The 23189-nt window shown below is 47.3% G+C and overlaps 1 protein-coding gene across 1 annotated transcript in view; it reads left to right on the forward strand.

Annotated features, from left to right (window-relative positions):
• The first annotated feature begins 11938 nt into the window (after nt 1-11938).
• Nucleotides 11939-23189, forward strand: part of NEDD4 (NEDD4 E3 ubiquitin protein ligase) — a 116559-nt gene continuing 105308 nt past the window's right edge. Inside the window, exon 1 of the mRNA XM_066592559.1 lies at nt 11939-12066. Coding sequence (XP_066448656.1) covers nt 12025-12066 — 42 coding nt within the window. The 5' untranslated portion in view covers nt 11939-12024. The remainder of the gene's footprint in view (nt 12067-23189) is intronic.

Below are 23189 nucleotides of genomic sequence, written 5' to 3' on the forward strand. Positions count from 1 at the left end.
TTGAAACATATAAAAATTGTTTCGAAAAATTAGATGAGTGAGCCTTGTGGCCCTAAGAAAAATTGCCCGTTCAGCGTGATTACGTGAGGTTTCAGGAGGAGGAGCAGGAGGAGGAGCAGGAGGAGGAGGAGGAATATTAGACACAGATTGATGAAGCAGAAATGTCCCCGTTTTGGATGGTGAGAGAGAACGTAGCTTCCATCCGCGGGTGCAGCCTACGTATTGCTTACGTATCGCTGCTGTCCGCTGGTGGAGAAGAGAAGTCTGGGGAAATCCAGGCTTTGTTCATCTTGATGAGTGTTAGCCTGTCGGCACTGTCGGTTGACAGGCAGGTACGCTTATCTGTGATGATTCCCCCAGCCGCACTAAACACCCTCTCCGACAAGACGCTAGCCGCAGGACAAGCAAGCACCTCCAGGGCATACAGCGCGAGTTCAGGCCACGTGTCCAGCTTCGACACCCAGTAGTTGTAGGGGGCAGAGGCGTCACCGAGGATGGTCGTGCGATCGGCTACGTACTCCCTCACCATCCTTTTACAGTGCTCCCGCCGACTCAGCCTTGACTGGGGAGCAGTGACACAGTCTTGCTGGGGAGCCATAAAGCTGGCCAGGCCCTTAAAGACTGTTGCACTGCCTGGGCTGTACATGCTGCTCGATCTACGCACCTCCCCTGCTACCTGGCCCTCGGAACTGCGCCTTCTGCCACTACCGCTGTCGGATGGGAATTTTACCATCAGCTTGTCCGCCAGGGTCCTGTGGTATAGCAACACTCTCGAACCCCTTTCCTCTTCGGGAATGAGAGTGGGAAGGTTCTCCTTATAGCGTGGGTCGAGCAGTGTGTACACCCAGTAATCCGTAGTGGCCAGAATGCGTTGAATGCGAGGGTCACGAGAAAGGCATCCTAACATGAAGTCAGCCATGTGTGCCAGGGTACCTGTACGCAACACATGGCTGTCCGCACTAGGAAGATCACTTTCAGGATCCTCCTCCTCCTCCTCAGGCCATACACGCTGAAATGATGACAGGCAAGCAGCATGGGTACCGTCAGCAGTGGGCCAAGCTGTCTCTTCCCCCTCCTCCTCATCCTCCTCATGCTCCTCCTCCTCCTCCTGAACGCGCTGAGATATAGACAGGAGGGTGCTCTGACTATCCAGTGACATACTGTCTTCCCCCGGCTCGGTTTCCGAGCGCAAAGCGGCTGCCTTTATGGTTTGCAGGGAACTTCTCAAGATGCATAGCAGAGGAATGGTGACGCTAATGATTGCAGCATCGCCGCTCACCACCTGGATAGACTGCTCAAAGTTTCGAAGGACCTGGCAGATGTCTGCCAACCAGGCCCACTCTTCTGAAAAGAATTGAGGAGGCTGACTCCCACTGCGCCGCCCATGTTGGAGTTGGTATTCCACTATAGCTCTACGCTGCTCAAAGAGCCTAGCCAACATGTGGAGCGTAGAGTTCCACCGTGTGGGCACGTCGCACAGCAGTCGGTGCACTGGCAGATTAAAGCGATGTTGCAGGGTGCGCAGGGTGGCAGCGTCCGTGTGGGACTTGCGGAAATGTGCGCAGAGCCGGCGCACCTTTACGAGCAGGTCTGACAAGCGTGGGTAGCTTTTCAGAAACCGCTGAACCACCAAATTAAAGACGTGGGCCAGGCATGGCACGTGCGTGAGGCTGCCGAGCTGCAGAGCCGCCACCAGGTTACGGCCGTTGTCACACACGACCATGCCCGGTTGGAGGCTCAGCGGCGCAAGCCAACGGTCAGTCTGCTCTGTCAGACCCTGCAGCAGTTCGTGGGCCGTGTGCCTCCTATCTCCTAAGCTGAGTAGTTTCAGCACGGCCTGCTGACGCTTGCCCACCGCTGTGCTGCCACGCCGCGCGACACTGACTGCTGGCGACGTCCTGCTGCTGCTGACACATCTAGATTGCGAGACAGAGGTTGAGGAGGAGGAGGAGGAGGAGGGTGCTTTAGTGGAAGAAGCATACACCGCCGAACATACCACCACCGAGCTGGGGCCCGCAATTCTGGGGGTGGGTAGGACGTGAGCGGTCCCAGGCTCTGACGCTGTCCCAGCCTCCACTAAATTCACCCAATGTGCCGTCAGGGAGATGTAGTGGCCCTGGCCGCCTATGCTTGTCCACGTGTCCGTAGTTAAGTGGACCTTGCCACTAACCGCATTGGTGAGGGCGCGTACAATGTTGCGGGAGATGTGGTCGTGCAGGGCTGGGACGGCACATCGGGAAAAGTAGTGGCGACTGGGAACTGAGTAGCGCGGGGCCGCCGCCACCATCATAGCTTTGAAGGACTCCGTTTCCACAACCCTATACGGCAGCATCTCAAGGCTGATAAATTTGGCTATGTGGATGGTTAACGATTGAACGTGCGGGTGCGTGGCGCTTGCGCTTGCGCTCCAACAGTTGCGCTAGTGACGGCTGGACGGTGCGGTGCGAGACATTGCTGGATTGGGCCGAGGACAGCGGAGGTGAGGGTGTGGGTGCAGGCCATGAGACGGTCGTGCCTGTGTCCTGAGAGGGGGGTTGTATCTCAGTGGCAGGTTGGGGCACAGGGGGAGAGGCAGCGGTGCAAACCGGAGGCGGTGAACGGCCTTCGTCCCACCTTGTGGGGTGCTTGGCCATCATATGTCTGCGCATGCTGGTGGTGGTCAGGCTGTTGGTAGTGGCTCCCCGGCTGATCTTGGCGCGACAAAGGTTGCACACCAGTGTTCGTCGGTCGTCAGGCGTCTCTGTGAAAAACTGCCAGACCTTAGAGCACCTCGGCCTCTGCAGGGTGGCATGGCGCGAGGGGGCGCTTTGGGAAACACTTGGTGGATTATTCGGTCTGGCCCTGCCTCTACCCCTGGCCACCGCACTGCCTCTTGCAACCTGCCCTGCTGCTGCCTGTGCCTCCCCCTCTGAAGACCTGTCCTGTGTAGGCGTTGCACACCAGGTGGGGTCAGTCACCTCATCGTCCTGCTGCTCTTCCTCCGAATCCTCTGTGCGCTGCTCCCTCGGACTTACTGCCCTTACTACTACCTCACTGCAAGACAACTGTGTCTCATCGTCATCGTCCTCCTCACCCACTGAAAGGTCTTGAGACAGTTGCCGGAAGTCCCCAGCCTCATCCCCCGGACCCCGGGAACTTTCCAATGGTTGGGCATCAGTGACGATAAACTCCTTTGGTGGGAGAGGAACCACTGCTGCCCAATCTGAGCAGGGGCCCGAGAAAAGTTCCTGGGAGTGTTCCCGCTCCTGAGCATGTGTCATTGTAGTGGAGTGAGGAGGCTGGGAGGAAGGAGGAGCAGCAGACAGAGGATTCGGATTGGCAGCACTGGACGGCGCAGAACTGTGGGTGGATGATAGCTTGCTCGAAGCACTTTCTGCCATCCAGGACAGGACCTGCTCACACTGCTCATTTTCTAATAAAGGTCTCCCGCGTGGACCCATTAATTGGGCGATGAATGTGGGGACGCCAGAAACGTGCCTCACTCCTAATCGCGCAGCAGTCGGCTGCGACACACCTGGATCAGGAGCTCGGCCTGTGCCCACACCCTCACTTGGCCCTCCGCGTCCTCGGCCGCGTCCATGTCCTCTAGGCCTACCCCTACCCCTCAGCATGCTGTATTACCAGTGATTTGATTTCCCAGGCAGGAAATAAATTGGCGCAAGCCTGCAGGCCAAATATAATTTTTTCGCTTTTTTGCAAAGGGAAGGCCCTACTGCGTATATTCAATGAACAATAACTTTTATAACTGTGGTGTGGCCCTGAAAAAGTGTCACACAACTTTAGTGTAGCAGAGTTATTAACTCTGGCAGAGCAGGTATTTGCCAGTCAGGAAAGACAATGGCGCAAGCCTGCAGTAAACCGTAGCTGGTTGCGTTTGATTTTTGTACGTTCTCCACGCAGCACACACGTACACGGAGACCTTAGGACTGACACAGGCAGGCCAAATATAATTTTTTCGCTTTTTTGCAAAGGGAGGGCCCCACTGCGGATATTCAATGAACAATATTTTTAATAACTGTGGTGTGGCCCTGAAAAAGTGTCACACAACTTTAGTGTAGCAGAGTTATTAACTCTGGCAGAGCAGGTATTTGCCAGTCAGGAAAGACAATGGCGCAAGCCTGCAGTAAACCGTAGCTGGTTGCGTTTGATTTTTGTACGTTCTCCACGCAGCACACACGTACACGGAGACCTTAGGACTGACACAGGCAGGCCAAATATAATTTTTTCGCTTTTTTGCAAAGGGAAGGCCCTACTGCGTATATTCAATGAACAATAACTTTTATAACTGTGGTGTGGCCCTGAAAAAGTGTCACACAACTTTAGTGTAGCAGAGTTATTAACTCTGGCAGAGCAGGTATTTGCCAGTCAGGAAAGACAATGGCGCAAGCCTGCAGTAAACCGTAGCTGGTTGCGTTTGATTTTTGTACGTTCTCCACGCAGCACACACGTACACGGAGACCTTAGGACTGACACAGGCAGGCCAAATATAATTTTTTCGCTTTTTTGCAAAGGGAAGGTCCTACTGCGTATATTCAATGAACAATAAATTTTATAACTGTGGTGTGGCCCTGAAAAAGTGTCACACAACTTTAGTGTAGCAGAGTTATTAACTCTGGCAGAGCAGGTATTTGCCAGTCAGGAAAGACAATGGCGCAAGCCTGCAGTAAACCGTAGCTGGTTGCGTTTGATTTTTGTAAGTTCTCCACGCAGCACACACGTACACGGAGACCTTAGGACTGACACAGGCAGGCCAAATATAATTTTTCCGCTTTTTTGCAAAGGGAGGGCCCCACTGCGGATATTCAATGAACAATAACTGTGTTGTGGCCCTGCCTACACAATTCTGTCCCTGTAGTATCAATGGAGGGTGCAATGCTCTGCACAGACGATTTTTTGAAGAAAAAAAAATGCAACACTGCTAACAGCAGCCAGCACAGTACTGCACACGGTTAAATTTGGCCCTAGAAAGGACCGTTGAGGTTCTTGAAGGCTACACTCACTCCTAACACTCTCCCTGCCTAAGCACCACTTCTGTCCCTAATACCGGGTGCAATGCTCTGCACTGCCGATTTTGAAAAAAAACCAAAACATTTCCACTGCTAACAGCAGCCTGCACACACGTAGATGTGGCCCTAAGAAGGACCGTTGGGGTTCTTGAAGCCTACACTCACTACAAACACTCTCCCTACAGCAACTCCAATAGAACAGCACTTTCCCTCACTAACTCACACGGCATCTGAGGCGAGCCGCGGGAGGGGCCGACTTTTATACTCGGGTGACATCTGATCGCCCCAGCCACTCACAGCAGGGGGGTGGTATAGGGCTTCAACGTCACAGGGGGAAGTTGTAATGCCTTCCCTGTCTTTCAATTGGCCAGAAAAGCGCGCTAACGTCTCAGAGAGGAAACTGAAAGTAACCAAAACACCGCGTGGTACTCGTTACGAGTAACGATCATCCCGAACACCCTAATATTCGCACGAATATCAAGCTCGGACGAGTACGTTCGCTCATCTCTAATATACACACATGTACACTCAAAATTGTAATCTATCAACAAATCGGCATTTAAACCTAAAAAATGCAGCTGAATGAACTCAACTAAATAAACAAAGGTGGAGATTACTGGCGTTTCATCAAATGTCTTCCTTGGCTCTTCCTTAACGGATTTAGGACAATATTGATTTAGATTACAAATTTAAAGTTTTCTCCTGGGTAAAGGCCCATTTAGACACAGTGATAATCACTCAAAAGATGTCACTCAAGCAACTTTTGAGCGATCATCATTGTGTCATTTACAGTGCAAGATAATCACTCAAGTGTCATTTGTGCAACATGATCACTCAAGATGAGCGATCACCTTGCGTTGCCAGCGGAGGATGCAGAAGACAAGCGGGGTAGCCCCGCTTGTCTTCTGCATGCAGCTGTTCCCCCCGCTTTGAGCGCCCGGCTGTTATACAGCCGAGCACTTGGAGCAGAGGATGCAGAAGACAAGTGGGGTGTCCCGCTTGTCTTCTGTATCCAGATCCAGCTGTTTTCTGCACGGAGCGCCCGGCTGATATACAGCCAAGCGCTCCATGCCCGGTATGGAGAACAGAGCTGGACCGCTCAGTTCTTCATACCCAGCTGTCATCAGGAAGCAGGATACAGCTGAAACAATAGTATCAGCTGTATCCCGCTGTGAATCCCTGATAAGACTCATCATTGTCTTTCAGCACGCTGAAAGATGATGATGAGCAACGGCTTAAGGGATGTCAGTGCAGTTACTGTAGTGGAAATCCAATATATCTATATTTTTGACAGTGGACCTTTGTAGTGGACAGTGAACCTGTTTTTATATGTTTAGCATTCTTTATACTAAATGACAGTACTTTTCCATTGCTGGCTGTTTTGATACAAATATAGATGTGTTCTTTCATGTATCCAATATATCTACTTCCTTTAATGAAACTTCTATTCTCTAAGCTCTGCTGACAAGCTAATATTTAGCAAAAACACGCTATATTTTCTCCGTGTGTTTTGTAACTTTAGAAGAAGTAAAATCAGACATAGATAACCGCAGCTTGAAGCAGTACCGCTTTTAGATACCGCAATAATAACCCAAGCAATTTTACTGGAAACGTATGCAAATAACATGGGAGATTTAGGCAATTACTATTTCAAGATGTAACCTCCAATCATATCGAACTATGTACACGTGGGGTCTGCCCTCTCCAGACTGCTACCACGTGACGGGCAATAACAGATGACCGGATGAAGGAAGACGCTTATCCAATAATCAGATAATACGTTGTATCTATGTAACCTTTGGCCTGCCCCTAAAGGGCAGATATGTTAAACTTTATAAAAGAGGCTACATGCCCACAAATAAAGGGGAAGTTTTCATATGCTGAACTGGTGTCAGTGTGATTACTTCAGACGGTGTGCACTGTCTCCCAACTTTCAATCTTTCAACCTGGAAGGGTGTGAACATTCCAATTAATCAAGTCGTTGGACACAAAAGGAAATCCACGACATTACACACAACAATTATCGCTCAAAAGACGGCTTTTGAGTGAATTTTGAGCGATAATCATTGTGTCTAAATGGGCCTTAAAGGTTCTGCTGTAAGATCACAAATTATTGATTTATGTTATCTTTACTCTCCCCAACCGATTTGCATCTGCTTGGATATAGTACCAAGATGTATTGGTAAACGGGTGCATACACTCAATGATCTCGCTTGGATCTAGGAACCTTTCTATAAAAATTTGCCATTTCTTTAAAAACTTTGATGGCTGAGATTCTGCACATCTTTCCGTCTCCCATCTTTCCACCCTCAGAAGATATTTCATTTGATGTATTATATTGAATATTGTCGGGGGTTTGGCTTGCAGCCAGTTTGTCAACAGACACCTTTTGCTTATTAGAAGGACAGTATGTATCATATTAGAATTTCTAGTGCGGTTAGGGAGAGAATGAAATACACATACTTGTGGTGTTAACTGAATAGTCAATCCCCAAGTTCCTGTAGAAGCATTTGGGTTTCGGCCCAAAATGTGTTTTTTTTTGGGCAATGCCATATACTATGTAGAAAATTGGTCTTTGGTTGGGAGTACCAAGGATATGCCTGTAATGTGGCCAGACCTCTAGGATGTTTGGAGATGTCAAAGCCATATACCGCCCTATGTATAATTTAATTTTAAAGAAAGTTTCCCAACATCTTTCATTTGTTACGGCTTTTCTTATGGAAATCCATCCTTCAATGATCCCTTGAGATAACTCTGGGTTCCGGAGCTCCTGCACCCACCTCTTCAAAAGTAAATCATTAACTTTATCTGACGCTGCCCATCCCTCCCGAAATCTAACATATAGGTCTGAAATCGAGTGTCTCTTTGGGGTCGTGCATATGAGTAAGTCAATTGAGTTAAGTATTGCTTCTTTAGAAACATCCGAAAGCCTATTACACAAGAAGTTCCGTAATTGTTCATATGGCAAAAAGTGGGACGCAGGCAGATCATACACATCATGTATCTCCTCAAATGTTCTGTATCTAGGTTCCCTATGGTGTAAAAGATGTTGAACCATCATAATACCTCTGCTACGCCATAATTCAAACATTTTATTGTCCTGACCCTCCCTAAACTCTGGGTGTCCCCACAGATCCATATGTTTTGACAACTTGAATGATAGTCCGTATGCTTACGGGTTATTTTTTAAGTGGCAATAGTGTCCCATGCCATAGTGGAACATTTGACCCCTGATCGGATATTAGAGAATCCTGTGTGTAAAAGGGTGTTTGGGTTCCAGGAGTATAGCATTTCATCTTCTAGCTCATAATTTAAGAAGTAGTTGGACCTTTGTAGCCAGGTCCAACGAATGGCGCATAAGACTAGCTATATTGTACGCGCATAAATCTGGGGAATTAAACCCACCCATAATTTTGGGAAGCATAAGCTTTTTTAAAGCAATATGTGGATGCTTATGAGACCAAACGAATGCAGAAAATGCGGTGTGTAATCTTCCCAAATCCTGTCTTTTAAAGAAGAGTGGGATAGTTTGTAGTGGGTATAAAAGCTTTGGAAAACTGATCATTTTGATCAAATGGCATCACCCCAGAAATGATAGCGGAAGGTTATTCCACCTATGAAGTTCTTTTGTCATTTTTGTATTATTGGGTGATAATTCAACTTATACAAACTTTCGGGTAACTTTCCTATGCATATTCCTAGGTATTTAATAGATGTCTTAACTATGGTGACAGGGGTCTTTCTAATGTCTATATTGCGCACATTACCTCGGGGAGTAATGTCTAGTAGTTCACATTTTGCAGTGTTAACTTTAAATCCCGACTGTTTCACGAACGTTTCCAGCAAGGCAAAAATCTGTGGCAGCTCTGCATGTGTGTGTGCTAGTGCCAGCAAGATATCTGCGAACAGCATAGCCTTAATAGTCATATTACTGGAGCGTACATGCAACATGGGCGTGTAACGTGATGTAAACACACTCAACCCGAGCGATAGGCGAACAATGGAAATACTGGATCTGAATGCTACCAGATGGATCCATTCACTATAATGGGGTCATTCCAGGTTTTGGCATGCGTTCCGGGATTTACTAGACTAAACCGCATACACCTTTATGTAGTCTGGTAAATTGCGCGGGGTGCAGATGTGAGCGTGGCATTATTAATGTGAACTGAGTCATTTTAAAAATGATGCCCAAAAAACTACAACTAGTCCAGCAAAGCCCTGATCTAAGGGCTCCTTCACACGGACACTGGCACGTGCCTCAGCGCTACAGGTCTGTGCTGTGAACCAGCCTTTTTTGCGTGCATATCGGCATATTTTACTGTACTTTTTCTGCCCATATGGCATGTTTATTTGCGCGCAGGACACAAACACCCCCCGATTTAAATGGCTATTTAGCATAATGAGTTCCGGATGTGTTCTTTTTCCAACGGAATTACGCATCTCCTTGCGTATTGCAGGTGCATTTGGGTATCGCCATAGGCTTCTAAGGGAACTAATGCGAACAAAAGCAGAGCATGCTATTTTTGGGGGCGTGCAAATTACGGAAGTGTGTACGCACCCATTGTGATGAATGAGCTCTACTCTCTGAATATTGCACATGCAAAACCGCACACAAACACTTTCCTGTAAAAAAGACCCCCAAGGCTACTTGCACACAGGCAGTTTAAGCCTGGGGTCACACAGGGCGGATTTGCCACAGTTTGCCATTGCATAAGAGCACTGTGGCAAAACTGCTGCGTTTGCAGTGCAATGCAGCACAAATGTGTTTGGGCAAAAAGCTGTTCTCACAGGACGGATTTTTTCCACACTGCCGCAGTGCGGAAATGTAGCTGCAGCGCAGTTTTTCAAGATGCAGCATGTCCACTCTTTTGTCTTTTCCGCAGCACTTTTTTGTCCATAGACCTCTATGGACGCAGCAAAATCCGCTGCACATGTAAAAAAGCGCAGTGGAAAAAAAACGCTTGCGGATTTTCCGCACGGAGGAATGCTGGGAATGACGCATATTGAGAATTATTTTTTCAAAAATAGAAGGCATCTGATTGGCTCCAAGTTTATTCTGTAGCAGGACAGCAACCCCAAACATCCAGCCAATGTCATTAAGAACTGTTATCAGCGTAAAGAAGAACAAGGAGTCCTGGAAGTGATGATATGGTCCCCGCAGAGCCCTGATCTCACATCATCCAGGGATTACATGAAGAGACAGAAGGATTTGAGCAAGCCTACATCCAGGTCAGATGTCCAAGATGTTGGGAACAGCCTCCCTTCAGAGTTCCTTCAAAAACTGTGTGCAAGCGTATCTAGAAGAATGGATGCCATTTTGAAGGCAAATGATGGTCACACCAAATATTAATCTGATTAAGGCCGTATCAGATTCAGACTGTGAGATCTCGCAACGGAATCAGACCCTGTACCCCGGTGGTGACCCCTGCGTACCTGTGTCATGTCTTCATCTCTGTGCTGCGGATGTGCCGGATGGTGCGCTGCTGCCCATGCGCAGCCCAGAGAATAAGACGCCATTGATGAAGCGGTTCCGCGTTGATTTCAAAATTGACATTTCGAAATCGTCGCGAGACAGATGGCTTCCTTTGACTGCAATGGAAGCCGCCCTTGCGAGACTCGCACTAGAATAGGACATGCTGTGATTTTCGGCCCGAGAACGGAAAATCGCAGTTGATTTCCGCTCATGGGCACAGAAAAGCGTTTTGCATAGCATGTCTATGGCTAGTATTTGCTGTGGGATCCGGAGGTGAACGCCCGCTCCGCATCCCGCAGTGCACATATGCCCGTGTGCGCTGGGCCTTGGGCTGGTTTCACACGTGCCACATCACCGTAAAAAAAAACCACAACCTTTTTCCTGCACTTTTGAGTGTCACTGCTGCTTTTTCTCACAAAAACATGGCTGCCACTTGCGATTTTGGCGTGATTTTTTAGCGGTGAAGTCAATAGGACTTTCTAATGTTAAAAAAGCATTGCATGAAAATCGCAAATTCGTGCTTTACGATGCGATAAAAAGGAGGATCCATGGGGAAACATGGGAGATACAAAAAGAGCAAAACACAGAAAGAAAGGGCGTCACAAATGTAAAGAAAACCATTACTGGTTTCATAATTCGGGGTTTCTGCTCATCGCATCGTGTAAAAACCGCGCCATTTATCGCCCCTGCAAAACCACGCTTACATTTCGTTTTTATTTACTTTCCTTTTTGCTAATTGGTCCAAAAAATATTAACGTTTCTATTTTTGAAAGCATTCTTATGGCTCCCTCACACTGGCAAACGCGATATCGCTGCAAGAAAATCGCAGCAAAATTGCGTTTTTTTGTAGATGCGATGTTTAAGCTTCAGCGATGCTTTTTCCCGGAGAAATATGGCGCAGCAGCCTGCGGTTTTCTAGCGATTGACGACGACAAGAGTTGCTAATGTAAAAAACGCATCGCAAGTTCGTTCGTTGCGATAAATTGGAGGCTCCATAGGAGAACGCAAGAAAAAATAGCCGAACGCAGAAAGATCGGACACGCCGTTTAACCCATTATAGCCTGCAGCTAAATGAAATGCTTTGTTTCCATCCGTTATTTTGGACGGCGGCGTGTGCGTTTCACGGATGACGATTCGCCACGGTGGACGGCGCCGCAGATAGAACCACAGGGCAAAATAGGAGGAAAACATAAGTTATGTCTAGCAAGAAATGCCATGCAGCCACTAAGACTAAGCGGGGTCTCGCGGCCACTGCCGTCATCCTTAGGACATGGCTGACCACACTACACGCCATCTCCGTGGGCTCGGGGTGCTGCGGCCTCCGCCAGTCACGGCAGCCGGTGCAGCGGGCGGATGAGCTGCCGACCTCATTTACCCCCGCAGCCCGACACAGCGGCAGGGAAGCACATCATCACGTGACGTGGCGGGGGCGCGCGTGACGATGGGTGGCTGATAAGCGGGGGCGCGCCCAGTGGGAGAGTTCAAGAGCGGAAACTCTGGAGTGACAGAAGCATCACCCGGACGGGCTCGGGGGCGAGTAGCATGGCCTCCTGCATGGAGGTGCTGGGACTGCCGGTGGAGGAGGTGAGGCCCTCCGTCAGCTGGGTGGGAGTCGTGTGACCCGGCGGCCTGCGCTCGGGATGCTCCGGGGCTGCCCGGTCCCGGCGCTGTGGGCGCTCTGTGGAGCAGGAGGTGGTGAGGCTGCAAGTTCTGTGAAGCACTTCAGTGCTGCTTGTGGAGCAACTAGTGATGCTCTGCCAGTCCTGAGTGCTGCTGCCCTGGCAAGGTGGCATCCTGGTGCTACCACTGATGCCCCCCAGTACCACCGTGCAGCATCTGCGCACACACCATGCCACTTTTATTTCTTTTGCACTGTTAACTATTTTATTGCTGTGAATGGGTGTTCGCCCTCTGACGCCGCGAGCGTCTTCGCTGCCGTAGGCATGAGTGGCGGTGAACCTGCGCTTCCGATTCTCCGGCTAGTATGGGGTCTGAGCCTCCATAATCCTTGTGACCTATCGAGAACCTTCCTGTGGGGTGACCAGAGCCCCCGAACAGGATTGATAGCCGCTCTGTGAATGGAGGTGGAGCACCAGAGATCTTGTCCGGCCGCTCGCCTCCCAGAAACTGCCCGACTCCACGGGGCGATGGTCGCTCGGGCTGTAGGTGAGCTAAAAACCAGGCGACTCCGACAGGTGAGCTGTCCGTGGCTCGCAGTGGCAGCCGCTTGTCTACAGGACGACTACCGCCCAAAGTTGCTGTTTCCAGTGGCGATTTGGGCGGTAATCGCCCTGTGTAAAGGTTCCTTAAGGGGGCTGATATGGGGTAGTCCCTTCAGCAGCTCCATCTGCCGGCGCCCCCTGGTGTTTGGCTATTGGCCTAGGAATTTTTTTCCCCACAAAAATATAAACTCTACTTACATTTAAAAACTTTTTTTACATCCAGTTGTCCAAAGCTACATAGTAACAAACTGTTTCCCCGGCGCTCACCCAGTGGGGTACCAGGTTACCACGTGTACCGGGTGGCAGGTTGTTACTGTAGAAGCCTTTTTGACAATCCGATATAAAACTTTTTTAAAACTTTGGTGTTTGCAGTTTTGTGGAAGATCACAGGGATGTTGGGATCCAGATTTCTACAGCACCCGAGCGGACCAGCCAACACCCTCGGGAATGGAATGTTTTTTGGCACGGCAGTTTTATAGGCGGTCACATTCACACAGTTATATTTCTGGCCCGTGTGTTTCCCATAAAACGCCTGGACAGCCCATGGCCCCATAATGGTCTGAGGCCTTCCAGATGGTTGCTTTCAGCCCCCCCCAACCCCTTATGGTCCAAGTGAATAAGATCGCCACGTACGGCTTCCTACTTTTTAAAGTGAAAATGGATGAGTAGGCATGTAATGTATAGTTTGCTATACCCCATGGACTATCCCATGCCAGACCCCTTAAGGAACCTTTACACAGGGCGATAATCGCCACTGGAAACAGCAACTTTGGGCGATATACTTCTGGTTGGTTCCTCAACTACACTTCCTGGAAATACCAAAGAATGCATTCTTAAAGGATAATTACAGGTAAAATAACCAGTGAGAACTAAAATTAGTATATAAAACTCCCATAAATTCAGGTTCTCACTAGAGTTCTTGAGTAATCTAGCTTGGCCAAAGCAAAAAGTGGGTAAAGTGATTAGTATAAGGCTTTCCTTTTAGAATTCACTCCTCCCATACTTTTTTTTTTTTTTGTAACAAAAAGCAGCAGGGAAAGAGTCCTAAACTGCCCTGTAAAGCTAATTTCACAGAGGTGAGCGCGATATCGGGCCTTGAAACTTGTGAACAAGTGAATGCACACTCATCAGAAACTGAAGTCACAACTGTACCATTACAGAATGTGACGGCACGGAGCGTAAGACCAGTAAGCCTGACCAGTAAGAGCGTGGAACATACAGGACGTAACCATTGGTTACCAACAGATAATTAGGCAGAGGAGAGACCGCAGCTAAAGCCATATCTGCACCTTTGTAAACCAAGTTCTAACATTATATTGTAAAGCTCACATGTCCTCGCCTTATGACTGATATTACTTTCAGTATGAATCACTGGATTACCCTTTTAACTTCCTCAAAATGATCGTGCTCCCAACGTTCCTCTATACTCTCCAACATGGATTGCACCACCACCATTAATCACTGTGGAGAGCACATTAATGTTCCATGAGATAAGATGAGGGTGGAAGGGTTCCGACCCCCTACAGACCTAGCAGGTATGGCTTTACCGGATTCTTAAACTGTATTATGTAGCAGGTTAACTGAGGTATGCCGACCGTGTAATGCATTCTGTCTACCGCCATGCCCTGCCCAGTCGTGTCACACCATGAGTTATACTCCAGGCAGCTCTTACTCGTTCCTAGAAGTGCCACCCAGGTGTAAGCTGGTCAGACGGGCAATGGACTGCTGAAACTCTGCTCTGAGGGAATAAAGGACTTCTACACTTTAATCTTGCAGATGTAAAATTTTGGGTGGGTTGTGGCGTTACCTTCTTGAAACACTTCTCAATGGGGTCTTTGTGTCATTTGGACAAGTATTGCAGGCACACCACGTATCTAGGGCCAGTTTCTACAGGTGTATCAACTGTGCCATGTGGTTGATGTCCAAGAGCAAGACCAGCGTGCATCCATTTCATCCTGCCCTTTATTAGGGACCTAAGGGTCTAATGTCTATTCTGTACACACATCTCAGAAAACGTAGACTGGATAATGGTGGAGAAGAGATGGAAGGCCATTATTCCTAGTAAGGACTAGAACGGGCATTTGTTCTCCTGCAGTAAATCCTATTTAGTTATGCACCCTGCACCAGTGCTACCCCACACTGGTTGGCTTATATAGGATGGGCAGAGATCTTACTTTGCAGTATCATAGGCGTATGGCACCAAATGCAGATGCTGTGTACTTAATTTCAGACTGTTATGCGATTCTGCCATGATAGTTCCTCAATCTGGGTGATTGGGATTTTGGTCCCACTAACCTTTAAAGTCTGCCTGCTAGTCCTTCTTGATGAGGAGCAATGGCGGTATCCTGTTTAGATTCTACTCCGTGAAGCGCTGTTTTTGGTGCACAAGGCTGTGCTGATGATATGGATGGAAAGGTGGGAGCATGATCAATGGTGCTATATGCTTAATGCCAATGGCTCTTATGAGAGAGAATTGGCTTTAAAAACAAAGTTTCCCGACAACTTTCATAAAGTTAGCGATGAGGTATGGTGCAGTTCCCAGATGCTCTTCTCACCGCATGCCACTATTTCCTAGACCAGCTGCAGTTGGGGATGTCAGATGGTGAAGGTATCGGAGGCAGTAATCCTGCAGTGTGGCTGGATGATAAGCTCCTATGACTCTTCCTTACCCGCGTTCTATTCTGCCTGTATGATTCTAGGTTTTATATAACTATTTAGTTGTTCATTTAGTGTCCCACTCAAACGATCTGATGGTGGGACCGCCAACCGTAGGCTATGATACAAATTAAAGCGCCATGTGTCTTGTCGTGTTTGGGATTTAAAAGCCCCTCTATGTTGTGTTCCAGTCTTCCATGTTCTGGTATCTTCAGTGCTCATCATCCTTAACTGCTTGATACGTATGGCAAAAACCCCTATTGACTTCCATCGGGGTATTCAAACATGTTCTTCATGCATGTATTCTGTGCTTGTGAAAAACATTCTTATTTTGGTGCGTATTACACAAACCAAATGCCAATTAAAGTGTATTGGCTGCACAAAAGACGCATGTTACGTGTTTTTGTGCATCTTGCTAGAAGACTGAAAAAAACCAAAGCACGCACCTGGGTTAAATACGCAAAAAACTCATGCGCACGCAGTAAAAACACCTACATATTTCATGGAACGACTACACATACTCATGTGAATGAGGCCTTTTGATTGGTGATCCCAAGAGTTAGACTGTCGAACACCTCCTGTTCCTGGAATAAGCCCCACCACCCTCTGACTCTGGGTCTGCACACGGTTGTACTGTGTATCTGTGTAGACAACATCCATAGTCTCCACCGGCGATTCTCAACTCACTACTGACTGCGCTCTTTATTACTTAAAAAAAAAAACAAAAAAAAACAGAAGTGGAACAGAATTAAACAGACTCCCTTTTTTAACGAAAATCAATGGGAAACAAAACAAATGTTTAGTTCAGTTTTATTTCCCTTTTTCTGCTCCTTAAACAGAAATGGAAATGCTTAACTGAGCCTAATGCCAGTGTCAACGAGCCCTAAGTTAGGGAGAGCCTTGGCAACTTCATGCCCACCCGAGCCCTAGAGGAGTTATGGAGCACTCTGTAGTAAGTAGTCTTGTATATTTTAGACAGTTACCCCTAGGAGACCTTGCTTTGTTGGGTTCTGAGAGGGGGAGATGTCTGTCTCAGTTTCCGACTGACTGGGGCAGGCTTTCATTCAAGATGTCGCTGGCATGTTTAGCGTTTAGAGAAAAAAAAACTTACAAATGGCATACCAGATAGTATAGATGTCAGACCTTCATAACATTTCTCCAACGGTGTCTGATTCCTGCTGGCATTGTATGAGGGACTCTGTTTCATGCGTGGTGGAGTGCCCAGATAGCAGATGGTTTTGGGCTGCGGTCTTTCTGATGTATGAAAAAGTTAAGCATCACCCAATTGTGCCAACTCCTCGGCTTTCTATTATCCCAGGTGGCTTATCCTATGTGAAAGAGGGCATTTTACGTCCCTTCTTAGCAGCGGCAAGAGCATAGATTTCCCATCTGTTAGAATTGGTTCAAGAGCTGAACTAGATCTCCTGAAGACGAGTTGGTTGAGTAGGACTCTCCGAATCACAGTAGGAATGTTGGCTCATGACTCTCGTCTTGAGTTCCAAGAATCTTGGGTATGGCCCTAGCCCTCCCTCCCCTTTTTCTCTTCCCTCCTTTTTTTTTTTGTTTTTTTTTTTTTTTGTTGTATTGGTGGTTTTTGAGGGGTGTGATCAAAACCGTTTCAGGCATCATGGGAATTCTTATGACTGTCTTTCAGTGGGCATGAGATGTTCATCTGCTCACATATGAGGCATATTCGTTTTTACATCTTAAGCATGCTTGGAGTGCAGAACACACGCTCTGGCTGTTCATCAATGCCAGGAGCATGTCTTAAGCATGTTCATTATTACTGGAGCACACCCGACAGAGCATACTCTGATTGTCCTGGCTTTGCTCAATCCACAGTTAGGGCTGAAAGCAGTGTGTCAAGATGGCGGCGCCCAGTGCAAAACATAAGTGGTTTATCCTGGACGGACAGTTGTGCAGCGTAGAAAAGGATATAGATGTCATGTATGAAGCCAGTTCAGTGTCATCACTTATAGAGTGATCTAGCTGAAATGGAGAGGGTTAAAGAATATTTTGCGTCTGGCTGTTGATTGCATCAGCTAGGTCATGAGTGCTGAACTCCAGCCGGTCACATGACTACTTTAGGAGTAATCCAGCAATGTGAAAACAAATATGCTGATTGCCACGCATTGTGGGGCCTCACTCTACAATGGACAACTGTTGGCATCAGTGACCTTTTTTTTTTCTTTTTTTAAATTTTTTTTTTTTTACTCCCCAGCCCCCCCCCCCCTTTTTTTTTGATATACCCTATCTTGGTGTTTGGTATATTTGTGTGTTGTATTGCTATATATCTGCAAAAGACTACTAAACAGAGAAAGCTACTGGCAATGATAATAACAATGATGATTTATTTGTAAAGATGGATGTTGGGCATACTCATCAAATGGGGCACATGCAGTGAAATGTGGTGCACCATCAATAAATTAGGTTACGTATAGAAGTAACTTGGAAAACTTTCCTACTTTTACGATAAAATAACGCTGTCTTTAGATAACTTCTGGGAAGGAAACAAGTTGTCTGGGGGGAGGGGGGAGGGTGAAGGGAGGGATGTAGTTTGATTAGTTGGAAACCTAGACAAACCTTTCTAGATACATTAGAAAAGGTAAAAGGGAAGAAATCAATATGGCTACATTCATGAGCAGGAAATGTCAGGAGGAAGGACCGCAGAGGCACAATGAGTGGAAATGAGAGGATGTTTTTGGAGATTGGTCCTCATTTACATACCAGTTGGGTTACTACAATTTTTGTCAAACTGTTCCAAAAAACTTGCAAACAGGATTTGTGAAAATTTTTTGTTAATTTTCCAACTTTCTCGTACTTTAGCAAACGTGAAAGAAAAGTAATCAAAGGAATGTGCAGTAATCAAGGAGAGGGAGTTCATCACTCAATGTGCTTAGGAAAAACACCATTTCTTTTGCCCCACTTTCAGCAAAAACATGCTGGCTTTTTCTTTCTTTTTTTTGGAAGTTCTTTGTGGTTTGAACAGGTATTCGGGTACAGCTACCGTGACACTGACACTGTGCTAGCCTCTCCAGTAGTAAACCCCTCACTGACTGTATAGGAGCCAAATGCCATCTAAAGTTGACTGAGAAAATGTCCTTTCTTTTAGAAAACACTTCTGGACGCTTCCTTACGAAAAAGTATCCCTCTAGGGCCCTCTTACGCTGGGTTCACACGGGGCAGATTTGCCATGAAAAGTCCATGCAGACTTTCTGCCCGAAAATTCCACCTGCGGCTTTTTATCCTGGGATTAGCCAACAAAGTGGGCGAGATATGCAAAAATCTCATCCATACGCTGCGGCCAAGCCGTGCTGAAATTGACATGCTGCTTGGAATTCAAAGACGTGGCATGTCAGTGCTTTCCACGATGGCCTCTCTTTACTCTATGGGGAGAGATGGCCGCAGCAGAATGCAAGCAGCTAAGCCATTCCAAAATCCACGATGAAAGGCCATGGGTTTTGAAGCTGCATTTCTCCTCTGGAAATAACGCAGTATTTCCATGCGGTCATTCCGTGAGACTTCCTGAGGGATTTCGGTCCCGTGTGACCCCAGCCTTACATCGTTCAGATTCTCGCTGGGTGACGGAGGTCTCCATGATAATTGTTCAGATTGTGGCGGCTTTACACTGAACAAAAAATGTTGTTCATTCGAATTGTGGGAGTAGTCGCCTAAATGCATCTATTAATCCATACCTTGGTTATATTGCCTGGCATGGATGTTACCAATTTTGAAGTAGGGCTTATACTTCAAGCATCCTCAAAAATACTGAAAAAGCATTCTGCATCCTCAAAAATCCTGCTATGTCTTATTTTCAGGGTAACAGTGTATATACACAACGTTCTCCTCATCTGGCAGTATGTTGGGGAAGTGACTATTTCTGGAACATCTTCTTTTGTAAAGTTTTTGAATGCTAATGAATTAATCTTCTTTTCACATTGGAATTTCATGAGTCTACTACTTTTTTTTTTTCTTGATATATATGTACCTTTAGGGGAGCATGTTGCTTTAGGTCAGATAGCAATACCTTACTTCATACAAATACCGTGTTTCCCCAAAAGTAAGACCTACCATGAAAATAAGCCCTTTTTACTCTACATAAAAAAATGCATTACCTGGAAGCCTTGGTCTAGGTCCCTCCCTGCTGCTTTCCATAGCTTGGGCGCGGTTCCCACAGGCCTCAGCCACTCATTAACATCACTTCCTGGCTACAGGAGTCATAAATCCTGCCTCCAGGAAGCAATGGCTGTGATTGGTTCTTTGAGCGTTGCATTGACTTACTGAGCAGTGCTCGAAGAAACAATCGCAGCCATCACGTTGTGGAGGTGGGATTTATGAATTGGCTGAGCTGCGGTGCTCAAAGAATCAATCAATGCAACACTCGCTTGCTGTATGTATGGAGAAATGTGGTCTATTGTGAGTATCGAATGTGTAGCTCTTAAAAGGGTTGTCTCAGATAAGGTACTTGTCTTCTATCTGCGCAGTGCAATAAATATCTTGTATCCTCACGTGGCTTGTAGGACCGGTACGAAGAATGGTTTCTGGACTACAATATGGACGTCAGTAGTTTGGTCCGTACAAATTATATAATGGTTTTGTGATATGTTCACATATGAATGTATTCATGGACTCCTAGTATAGTGCCATGGGTATACCCCCACTGGCCAGTTAAGATTTGCTCCTCTCCCAGCCATGATCTGGATACTTGCATCGTCCAGCTGATCAGACATGATGCATTGTGCCAGTGTTGACAGGGCTGTCGGAACTGCCTCTTATCAGATGTTTAAGCTAAAATCAGCAGCAGCGAAGATGCCTCTTGCCTGACAGGGTGAAGCCTTCATCCCGCTGGCTGCAGGAATCACCTGGAACAACTCTTTAAACCCAATTCATCTGTGCTTTAAAAAGTCATTCCATGCCAAGAATCCTTTTAACTTGTTAGATTTTTCTGATCCCTCATGGCGGTCAAATTTGATTGGACATGCTAATAAATACACTTGATATGCCAGATTTTCACCCGGCCTGTATTATATAGGTTAATCACTGTACTGGCTCTTACTGTTTAACACCCCTCCCAGCTTGGCTTTTACAGTCCCTTAGTGTGCCATTATGTGAGCGTTAGGACTGCTGTTAACACTCTTGTAACTGCACCCTTAGGCTAACTTCATTTACTGCAAAAAATTATACTATAATCCCGTGCCCAATTTGCATATAATAAATGTAGATTTCACTTGTGGTTTCACAGGCCGTTTGTTCGGATAGAATTTGCACAAAAAAATGACCCTTTCATTGGCATGTTCTCCTTCACATGAGCATGCTTTTTCATTGTTCTCCACTTGCAGCCATTTTTCTCAAGCTCAGACCATTGCCTCATGTCTTATTTTTGTGCAAGTCTCACATGAGAGCAGGACTTGGCATGTGCAGTGTCCCGCACATCACATGGATGGGGTGTCTATGCGCTGTGCGGTGCAAGTTGCGCCGGAGAATCCTGGCCACAACTCGCTTGCAGCCGTGTCACTATGGCCTTGTGCAGAGTTCTCTCCAGAGTTCACTCACTGCATTACGGTTCTGTTGCCTGGCTTGGATACATGAGGAAAAGATTCATAAGATTTCTTGACTTTGCTGGTTTCCAACAGAAGGAAGAAAAAAAAATAAAGTTGCAGCACAATTCTGCTTAAGGCCGCCTGCCGACGAGCGGGTCGGATCCGGCAGCGAGAATTCTCGCCGCGCGATCCGACCCGAGCGCCTGCAGGGACAAGCGCATACTCACCCGCGCCTGGCGGCCCCGACTCTTTCATGTGCCGGCTGCCGCGCAGCCGGCGCATGCACAGACTTGAGCCGGCGGCCGGGTGAGTGCGTGCCCCGCAGAAAATTAGGACATGCCGCGGTTTGTTTGCCGCGCGAGATTTCGCGCGGCCAAACCGTGGCCGTCTGCATAGGAGTGCGTATTTTAATGCACTCCTATGCAAACTTTCAGCGGTGGAAATCCCGCGGCGGGATTTCCGCTCGTGTGCAGGCGGCCTTACCTTGATTCCTATTTGGTGTGTATGTCTGACAGCTGCCAAATAACATGGTCATTATTCTGGATATGTTATTTAAGACTCTGCACTGTCCCAGATATTACCAAATGGATCTGGAGAAGTTGGGGGCAAAAAAGTGGTGAATGAAGCTTAATGATAAAAGTAAGGTTCTGCACATGGGCAGGGAAAATGCATGTCAGCATTACACACTACATGGGAAACCACTGGGTAACACTGACATGGAAAAGGACTTGGGGTTGTCTGAGTTCCGGGGTTTAAATAAAACCGCTTTCCCATCCAGTAATATAACTAGAGGAATAGACTCCAGGCTCCTGCTGTATCGCGCGGCTCTGCTGGCTCTCCTCTGTGGCCTCCCCAGCCGGTTTATGGGATGTGATTGGCTGCGGTGCCTGTGGTGTCCTGTAAACTGCGTGGGACTGCAGCCTGTAAACACAGGTGCAAAGGACCGAGCACCGGCGCGGGACACAGTGGCAGAGGTGGGTAGATTCCTGTTGGTTATTTTACCACGCGGGGAAAGCAGTTTTAAATACAACTCAGAAATTTAACAACCCCTCTAACTGTAAACTTAACTGGAACAACCAATGCCAGTTAGCTGCTGCAAAGGCAAACTGGATCAAGAGGTATAGAGGCACATGACGAGAACATTGGTCTTCCTCTTTATAAGTCACTGGTCAGACCACACACAAAATAATAATAATCTTTATTTGTATAGCGCCAACATATTCCGCAGCGCTTTCAGGCATGGATAAATGCAAAACAATACAACAATTGCAACAATTACAATGTGAGGTACATTGGGTTAGACACAAATGGGTTGGGGGTGGTACAGGAGGTGCAGGGGTTGGGGAACACAGGCAATAGGAAATTTCATGTACAGATCATTTATTAGAAAGCAAACAGGGAGGGGCGAGGGACTAGGTCAGGAGAGTTGGTATGCTTCCCTGAAGAGGTGCGTTTTTAAGGCACGTCTGAAATTTCGTGCATCGGGAATTGTCCGGATGCCTTGGGGTAGAGCATTCCAGAGGATGGGTGCTGCTCTGGTGAAGTCCTGTAGGCGAGCATGTGAGGTTCGTATTACAGGGGTGTTTAGTCTGAGTGTGATAGCCGATCGGAGTGAGCGGGCTGGGTGGTGTACTGACAGTAGGGAGGCGATGTATGGTGGCGCAGAGCTTTGTGAGTGAGGTAGAGGAGTTTAAATTTAGTTCAGTGGATGGGCAGCCAATGCAGCGACTGGCATAATGCAGAGGCGTCTGAATAACGACTGGATAGAAAAATGAGTCTAGCTGCTGCATTTAGTATGGATTGGAGTGGAGCGAGTCTAGTGCGGGGGAGGCCAATGAGTAGCGAGTTGCAGTAGTCAAGCTGGGAGTGTATGAGGGCAACCACGAGCGTCTTTAGTGTGTCTGTGGTTAGGAACGGACGTATTTTAGCAATATTTCTGAGGTGCATGTGGCATGTTTGGGCCAGAGATTGGATATGGGGGGCAAAGGAGAGGTCAGAGTCCAGTGTGACCCCAAGGCATCGGGCATGCCGTTTGGGGGTTATGATGGTGCCAGATACTGGAATGGAGATGTTGAGGGGAGGTCGGTTAGAAGGTGGAAAGACAAGGTCAGTTTTGGAGAGGTTTAGTTTGAGAAAAAGGGAGGACATAGTATTAGAGACAGCGGACAGACAGTCGGTGATATTTTAGAAATATTGTGGACAGCTTTGGGCATCAATACTCAAGAAGAACATATCAGAGATTTGAGCGGGTACGAAGGTGGGAAACTAAAGTAATAAATGGAATGGACAG

The sequence above is a fragment of the Eleutherodactylus coqui genome, chromosome 2, assembly GCF_035609145.1.
Source record: "Eleutherodactylus coqui strain aEleCoq1 chromosome 2, aEleCoq1.hap1, whole genome shotgun sequence".
NCBI classification, from domain to species: Eukaryota; Metazoa; Chordata; class Amphibia; order Anura; family Eleutherodactylidae; genus Eleutherodactylus; species Eleutherodactylus coqui.